The 9,390-nt window shown below is 38.9% G+C and overlaps 1 protein-coding gene across 1 annotated transcript; it reads right to left on the bottom strand.

Moving 5' to 3' along the window:
- LOC138026105 (protein FAM177A1-like) lies at positions 1-8,638 on the bottom strand. The gene is made up of 4 exons (XM_068873303.1): positions 8,269-8,638; positions 7,137-7,203; positions 2,399-2,496; positions 1-1,069 (listed from the first exon to the last, which is right to left on the bottom strand). The coding sequence occupies exons 1-4, from the start codon at positions 8,614-8,616 to the stop codon at positions 887-889; spliced, it is 696 nt and encodes a 231-aa protein (XP_068729404.1). The 5' UTR covers positions 8,617-8,638; the 3' UTR covers positions 1-886.
- Positions 8,639-9,390: the final 752 nt, after the last annotated feature.

Below are 9,390 nucleotides of genomic sequence, written 5' to 3'. Positions count from 1 at the left end.
TCAGTTATTGGAGGTAACTTTATTTGTTACAGGATTAGGCTATCTGAAGGCTTTTTTTTAGTCTTGCAGTCTGTGCATGTCTAAACAATATTAATATCATTAATGAGGTTGGACTGTACCCTTGAATAAATAGAATGTTAATGACATGCCATTTTAGACCAGAAACTCTCTATATATAACTACCACAAGCATGCTTAAAAATATAGTCTGTGATTGTGCCCGTGAAAATTCCTAAGAATGTTACTTTATCATATACATTCCGAGATTGACACACCATTGTTTCTACTTTTTTTAAAAAATACTTGTAAAAAGAACAGCATAACAACTGTTTTGCTCGTAGACAAAAAGAGTAAAGTCCAATCAAGGCACACCTCTTTATTATCTCAGTATGTATATAATAAAGAACCTTCATCATGGAAAATGCATTTAAATGCACTTGTCTCTCTTTTACAAAACTCCTTTGCAAAGCCTTCCTTCTCTGTTTTGTAAAAATACTTAATGCTTAAATACTATGCATTAACAATTTCCAAGAAGGAACTGTATCTTCTGATTTCAAGTAATTCAACTAAAGTAGAGAAAAACAACAACTAAAAAGTGCTGCAGTAGTAACAAATCAGCAATAAGGTCACAGATTCATTTTTCATTACAGTGGTCTTGCTGTGCAACCAGGTCCCAAATACTCTGATGATTTTCACAAGATTATTTTCTTGTCATTTAAAAATGCCAGCAAAGGCTCCTTCCTGAAATGCCTTTTTCACAATGTTGTTGTAATGAGTACAATTTTATCCCCAAATTTGGCAAACAGACCATGCTTACAAATTTAAAAATTAGCAGAATGACAGTTTTAAAGTTCAATAACCAAACTTCCCTTTTTGTAAAAAAGAGTTCAACTTTGAAGCTTGTCTTCAAGAGAATCTGCACTTTGCTCTTTCACTTTGCCATTCATCATTAAATCAAAATTTTGTTCAAGGTCTAAGGTGTTGCCACCCTCAAGGGATGCTAATCTTTCTGCTGCCATTTGTTCCACATATTCTCTTTCTCTCTTTTCAGCTTCCTCTTCTTCTCTTTCCTGAAGTACAAAGAAGTGAAAGTTTAATTATTACTGAAAAAGGACCCCTTTAGGTAACAAATAGATGTCACTGATACAACTGAGTTGAATAAAATTGAGCACAAGAAATGCGGGTAATGGCAAAAATGGGGGATTTGGTAAAATTTAGCCGAAATTTTGTCAAAAGAGTTTGAAACTTGGCCAAAATGGTGGCTACGACTAAATTTCACTAAATATGCCATTTGTGCCATTTTTGCCATTGCCTCCATTTCCGGACAACTCTCCAATAATAAGGGCTTTACATAATTATGCTCATTGCAATTATTCATCGTAGCTAAATTCCAAGAAGTGAATTGTTACTGATGTCTTCAAAGAGCCATCAGCAAAATTTGTGCAAAACAAATGGTTTTTTCAAGTGAAGCTAAGATCCTTGCAGTTATCAACACAATTTTAGCAATTGCATAGAGAAGCCCAAGAAATTGAGGACTTCAATGGGGTTTGAACCCATGACATCACGATGCTGGTGCAACGCTCTAGATAACCAACTGAGCTATGAAGCCACTGATGTTGGGAGCTGGTCATTTGTGAGTTCAAACTGTTTGTTGTTAATAAAGAATTGTTAGATTGTATTCAGATATGTCCATAAATGTCAGTAATTTGATGTATGTGGATTTCAATAAGCGTCAGGAAGACAGGGGTCCCCTTGCTCTTACATTACATACTTAATTGACCACTCCCCATGGAGGCTTTCCAGGGCCAATGCAACACAATCAACAAAACAACAGAACACAAAAACAACAACTGTTAAGAATCCCGACTGGCCGGATGCAAACGAGTTGGCCATTTACAAGTGCAGTCAAGAAGTTGAACCAGGGACCAGTCAGGAACAAATTCATCAAGTGGTCAGAATGGACATTGACTGGTACATTGCCCTAAGCTAAAAATAATGCTTTAACCTTTATCCTTACCTTATTGTTGGAAACAGGTACCAAAGCCTTAACTTAAAGGGACACTTAAGAGCAGGCGTTGCTCAGTTGGTTAGTACACGGCCTTTTGAAGCAAGCGGTGCCCCATTCAATCCTTGGTGACTTCAATGTCTGTTTCAACTTTCCTCTGATCTGTGTAGCTATAGCTTTTAAAGGGGTAAAAGACCCAGGGTTGGCTTCAGTTGGTATCAGTTTCGTAACTTAAGGAACCACTGATGTTAAATAAAGTGACTTCATCTTTACTTCAAGTTGGATGTGAAAATCGGGGTGCATATCCAATTATTACTTGCCTGTCTGGACATTACAATATAGCATGTGTGCTGTGAATGTCAAATTAATGATTCTGAGTTTCAATATTGCTCACCTGTTCTTTAAGTCTGTAAAATTCATCAATTACATATTGGTATCTTGGTGTAGTAATACCAAAGAAAGCAGCTAGCTTTTCCCCTAAGTACTCTGCCACTAAGGAAAAAATCATATTTTAGGTACCAGTATTTACTGAAATACTGGAAATAACAGACATCTTAAATTCAGCGTAAAGATACTAGAGGCATTGAACATGAGATCTTGAGGAATTTAGTTATTAGTTATAATTATTACAGCTATATAGCTCTTTCCAGTGATTTGCTACATACTTACACTACTAATTAACAAGTACAGGTAATTTCCTAATTTCAGAACCTAAACATCAAAAATTGATGAAGAACATTATGTTCTTGAATCTTTACGCAAGACCAAAATGAAACACATCCAGAAATTGGAGTACACAATTGCCACAAGAAATGATGCTATAGATTTCCAAGGAGGAAAAGTACTACATCTGACCAAATATGGAAAATGGCATAATACTGGAATAATAAATGACAGTAACTATGTCTTGTGAAGTGTCCGAAGTGACTGTGACCATGATTGTCCTACATGTATTCTTTCAAAATGATACTTCAACATTGAAGTTTGATTTCCTGAGTAAACAATACTAAATTATTCTTATTATAATTTTGATAGCAATATATTCTTGTGGTCAATGTGTAAATTTTCTTTCATCCATACTGTATAATTTGTACATAGCTGTTGTATATATGCAAAATGTGTCATCCACATATCTACGGTAGAAATAAATTGCAGGACCATCGTATTGTTGTAGCCAGATTCTTTCATGATGGCCCATGAAAAGGTTCGCAAGTACCGGTGCCAAAGGGGAGCCCATGGCGACGCCATCTATCTGATCGTAATATTTCCCTCGGAATAAAAAATGTGTCTGAGGCTGTCCTTGCTTAACTTGATGTTCGGGTTCCCTGACAAAATATAATCCACTGCTAGCTCAATAGATTCTAGCAGAGGAATGTTAGTAAATAAACTTTCCACATCGAATGAAACCATGAACTTGTTTGAAGTGCGCAGGTTAGTAATTTCGTTGACAAATGAGAAAGTATCACGGGCACAAAAATCACTAGGTATGTGGGAGTCTAGGAGTGTGCAGAGGAATTTAGCCAAGTTGTAGTTGTAGGTTCCAATTGACGAGACGATCGGGCGAAAAGGAGGAGTAGATGATGGCTCACGTACTTTGTGCATCTTCGGTAATCCATAAATTCGAGCAGGTTGAGAACCAGTTGGGTATATGTCTTTGTACATTGTGTCGTCGATCTCACCATTCTTCTTAAGCTTACGCAGAAGTCGTTGTAGTTTTCCTTCCCTCGACAGCGTTGGGTCACAATTAAGGTTGTTAAATTTTGAGCTGTCCGTAATGAGGTTCAAAATGCTTTCATCGTATGTTGCCCTGTCTAGAACAACAACACCATTTCCCTTATCAGGCTTAAGGATGACAATGTTTTGGTTCCTACGTAAGCTTTTCAAGATTTTCCATTCCTTCCGGTCGTTTTGGGACGGTCGATGCGACGCAATGTAACTGTGTGCAAGTTGTGACAAAGTGGCTTTGATTACGCCCGTCCATCCTTTATCGATGATGTTTCTAAGGACTGATTGATGGATTAGTTCAAAGCACGTGTATACATCAGACTTGTTGATGTAAGGCGGGCAGATCGAGTGTGTGAGGCCGTTCTTTAATACATCCAGTTGTTCAGAAGTGAGTTTGACCGAAGAAATGTTAGTGACTGTTTCTTCCGCCTTGAAAGGTGAAGTGTTGTAAATCGTGTGAGGCCCTTAAGCTTCTTTGCATGAGTCTCGATTACTTTTGAAGTAGTTTTCTTAATTAATGTTGGAATGTAGAGCATTTAGTAGGAGGTAAAAATCCACGCTATTTAGTATGTTGCGTAACTTGTTTGAAGTCCTATCCCTTTCCGCTTCAAGCTTCTTTAGCTCTTTCGATCTTCTTTCAATAGCACTACGGAGGAGACGTTTTCTAATTGCAGAGACATCCTTGGGTGATGTGTTAGGGAGCGAGAAGGAAATAAACTTGGGAAAAACGCGGAGCGACCGGCAATTCTTTAAGAAATTCACGTCTAACTGAGCTTTCCGTACCTTAATGGAAGTCTTCTCCCAATGGCGAAAGTCTGCGATCGACAACTCTCGTTCATATTTGGCTGCTAAGTCGTGTACAATGTTTCCGAACTTTCGAACTAATAGCAAGCAAGAAATAACTTTCAAAAAGAAACACACAATTTTAAATTTGCAAAACATGTTTCGGATGATCGACATCCATCGTCAGTTGTGAATACAAGTGAAACCGCTAGTCGGTGTTATATAAAAGATAGCTAATAACATGCATAAGTACTGATTAAATAACAACGTGAATAGAAAATACAATGATGAGAAGACAATGGGTATGGACGAGGAAAATTACAGTGAAAGTGTTAAATTGACATGATTAACCTGCTTATTTAATGAGGGTTTTTCCCAACCTATGTGTAAGGCCTCCTTGATTTTTAGTTGAAAAGGCGTGGAGGCGGTGTCAAGGATTGAAAAACACTCCTCCGAGCATAAAGATCTGCATGCTTCTGACCCATTAATGTGCTGAAAGATACATTACGGTACGGAAAGCTCAGTTAGACGTGAATTTCTTAAAGAATTGCCGGTCGCTCCGCGTTTTTCCCAAGTTTATTTCCTTCTCGCTCCCTTACACATCACCCAAGGATGTCTCTGCAATTAGAAAACGTCTCCTCCATAGTGCTATTGAAAGAAGATCGAAAGAGCTAAAGAAGCTTGAAGCGGAAAGGGATAGGACTTCAAACAAGTTACGCAAAATACTAAATAGCGTGGATTTTTACCTCCTACTAAATGCTCTACATTCCAACATTAATTAAGAAAACTACTTCAAAAGTAATCGAGACTCATGCAAAGAAGCTTAAGGGCCTCACACGATTTACAACACTTCCTTTCAAGGCGGAAGAAACAGTCACTAACATTTCTTCGGTCAAACTCACTTCTGAACAACTGGATGTATTAAAGAACGGCCTCACACACTCGATCTGCCCGCCTTACATCAACAAGTCTGATGTATACACGTGCTTTGAACTAATCCATCAATCAGTCCTTAGAAACATCATCGATAAAGGACGGACGGGCGTAATCAAAGCCACTTTGTCACAACTTGCACACAGTTACATTGCGTCGCATCGACCGTCCCAAAACGACCGGAAGGAATGGAAAATCTTGAAAAGCTTACGTAGGAACCAAAACATTGTCATCCTTAAGCCTGATAAGGGAAATGGCGTTGTTGTTCTAGACAGGGCAACATACGACGAAAGCATTTTGAACCTCATTACGGACAGCTCAAAATTTAACAACCTTAATTGTGACCCAACGCTGTCGAGGGAAGGAAAACTACAACGACTTCTGCGTAAGCTTAAGAAGAATGGTGAGATCGACGACACAATGTACAAAGACATATACCCAACTGGTTCTCAACCTGCTCGAATTTATGGATTACCGAAGATGCACAAAGTACGTGAGCCATCATCTACTCCTCCTTTTCGCCCGATCGTCTCGTCAATTGGAACCTACAACTACAACTTGGCTAAATTCCTCTGCACACTCCTAGACTCCCACATACCTAGTGATTTTTGTGCCCGTGATACTTTCTCGTTTGTCAACGAAATTACTAACCTGCGCACTTCAAACAAGTTCATGGTTTCATTCGATGTGGAAAGTTTATTTACTAACATTCCTCTGCTAGAATCTATTGAGCTAGCAGTGGATTATATTTTGTCAGGGAACCCGAACATCAAGTTAAGCAAGGACAGCCTCAAAAGAGTTGTTCCTTGTTGCTACTGCCCAGACACATTTTTTATTCCGAGGGAAATATTACGATCAGATAGATGGCGTCGCCATGGGCTCCCCTTTGGCACCGGTACTTGCGAACCTTTTCATGGGCCATCATGAAAGAATCTGGCTACAACAATACGATGGTCCTGCAATTTATTTCTGTTGTATATATACATCTTATTCGATGGTTTAACATATAATACATGCAGATATTTTGCAAGTTGCATACTATTTTTCCAAGCCCAGGCTGCAGGGGTGAGGAAAAATATGAGCAATGAGCAAAATGTCTGCGAGTATTATATTTTAACCCTTCACTCCTGTGGGGTTCCCCATTGACAAGTAAAATCGTCTGGCGTTAGACAGAGCAAAATCTACAAGTGTCACTCTTGGGAGTGAAAGGGTTAAACCATCAAATAAGATATTTATTATTCCACTACAAAAAAGGTGTTATTTTGCTTCAATTTTATTTGGTAAGAGCGTTTTGAAAAAATGCATCATCTGTTCTTCAGGGGGTGTACGAACGATGTAAACAGCACTAAAAGTTAACCAAAGGTCTTTATTTGACTGGATAAACAAAGTGACGAGTGACAAGCGATGATTCTCAGGCTTTGCATCATGTTGAAAACAACTTATTTCATTGAAAAACTCCTGTTCCATCCGTATTTGCTCTGTTCTAAACCGGTCAAACCGGAACAGTACAGTGTATTGCTCTCTCTTACTTTGCATGTTCTCTTGACCAAATATGGAAAATGGCATAATAGTGGAATAATAAATGACAGTAACTATGTCTTGTAAAGTGCCCTAAGTGACATAAGGTGTGAAACAGAAAAAATTCCAAAATCCAAAACTACTGACGTCAAAGACAACAAGTGAAAATTTACCTTTGAGTGCTCCACTCGAGACAGCAACAACGTAATACCACACCCACAAAGGCCAGGTCATGTCTGACTAAAATTAACAACATAGAAAACCCAATATATAAAAATCTAGATGGAATATTGTTTGAAGCAGGGTTAGTGCTTGCCAAGACAAAGATTACACTTGAGGCAGAGTGGCTGAGTTTATAGGGTTCTTTCCCTGATATCGGCAGGTCCCCAGCTCAAGACCTGTTCTGACCACTAGATGAAGGTCATTCCTGGTAGTCCCTGGCTCAACCTACCAGCAAATAGCCGACTGGATTGCCTCAGTGGTCAGTCAGAATTCTTCAAAATATTGTTCTTTTCTTTTCTATCATTAATGTAAGTTTCTTTCTACCTGAAAAGTGCCTTCGGGCAGTGGTCAACTATTTAAGTGAATTGATGACAATGAGGTGTACAACATTGGTCTTGATAGCAGCAGACAAGTAAAGAATTTTAAGAAAACAACGAAACTTTGAGTTTACAAAACATGTTTCGACAGAAATTCTGCCATCCTCAGTTGGTCAGAATACAAAGCGATAGAAGCTGAATTTATAATAAATAGAAAATGCTAATGTACAATTAGCATTTTCAGTTTATTATTCTATTTATTATAAATTCAGCTTCCATCGCTTTGTATTCTGACTAACTGAGGATGGCAGAAGTTTCTCTCGAAACATGTTTTATTAACTCAGAGGTGTACAATCCTTCAAGGAGCTGCCTCCATTTAAGTCATTATTTTACATTGTTACATCTACGTCTACGTTTCTACCTATTAAATGCCTTGACATGATTAATGTTTTAAGTCCGGAAACTGCAAAAGGTGACGTGATGGGCAACCTTTTCCAAGCATAGATTTAGAAGATCATGCTTGCAAGATATGTGATGTGTAACCTTGCATAGCCTTTCCGTTATATTGGCCACAGAGGCTTTTCGTCATATTTGTTAATTAGGCCAAATTAACACACGTTACGACACTAGCATACATATAAAAGACATCAATTCATAAAAGAAACCTCAGCAAACTTTAAACGAGTCTCCAGCAGTTCCATGTGTGCATCAATACTGTTGACAGAGTTAGAATAAAATTTCGGGATATTTATGTGTTTGTAATTACCGGGTCAGTGTCAGTCTCTTTTTTCCTTCTACAGCTCTTTCTTTCGTCATCCGTACTACTTTCTGAAGATTCATCTAGGGGTTGATTCCGCTTTTTCTTCTTTCTGTATTTTTTCTTGCGTTTGTCGTCCGAGAGTTCGCGATCAGCGTCTTCCTCGTCCTCGGCGTCACCATCTCCATCCAAGTTTATTGTTTCGAATTCGTTTTTTGACCCAGCAAAGTTAACCTGCGGCAAACCAGCAACTCCCAAGTCGACATTATTCTTGTCCTCATCATCTGAACCCTCTGGTTTATCGACCTCTAGTGCTGCTGTTTGTTTCGCTGCTGCTGTCTTGCTTACAGACTCCATGTTATGGAGTATCTATGCAGATGAGGAGCGCATGCGTTTGAAGGTAACGATTATAGCGGGTTATAGCGGGCTCGGATGACTAGAGCCCGCCGCACAGTTGACACTTGAAGAAAGAGCTGAGCAAACTGCCTCGCGAGGCGGTTTGCTCAGCCGTTTCCTCACGTGTGCGGGGAAATTGTGGTGAGAAATTCGCCTCGCGAGGCCGTGAGGATAAAATCAAACATGTTTGATATTTTTGGCCTCGCGAGACAAATTCCTCAATGTGTGCAGCCATCGTGAGAATCGAGCTGAGCTTGGTTTAATCAAGCATCCAATAAAAATAGATTGCACACTCACGTGACTCCAGCGGTTCAGGATGGTGTCCGACCTCACTCAATTTTTGACTAAAATGTTTTCCTTCAGCGTAAAATTTCAAGGTGAAGGCTTATTCGAACACTAACCCTGGTGGGTAATTTGGAAAACTTTGAAAATACAAGTGAAATTAATATTTATCACACCATGGGCAAAATTAAAAATATTGAGGGAGGCCTGTTCAGTGCCGCGACAAATGACAATCAACACGCTCCCATTCGTTTAAAGTTCAATTCAATAAATCGTTGTTGCCAACAGAGCAGCGCTTAACATTTATTTCATACGTGGACAAAAAAAGTAGTTTGATCTGAAAGACTTTCCTTGCTGTCGATAAGCAACCGTTAACCAATCAGGATCAAGTAATCATGCCCTCTTGATTACCAATTAAGGGAAAAAATGCCCTCCGTCTCAGCCAATCAGCAT

This window comes from Montipora capricornis, chromosome 12 (assembly GCF_036669925.1).
Source record: "Montipora capricornis isolate CH-2021 chromosome 12, ASM3666992v2, whole genome shotgun sequence".
In the NCBI taxonomy this organism is placed as follows: domain Eukaryota; kingdom Metazoa; phylum Cnidaria; class Anthozoa; order Scleractinia; family Acroporidae; genus Montipora; species Montipora capricornis.
This window is presented reverse-complemented; position numbering and strand designations above follow the sequence as displayed.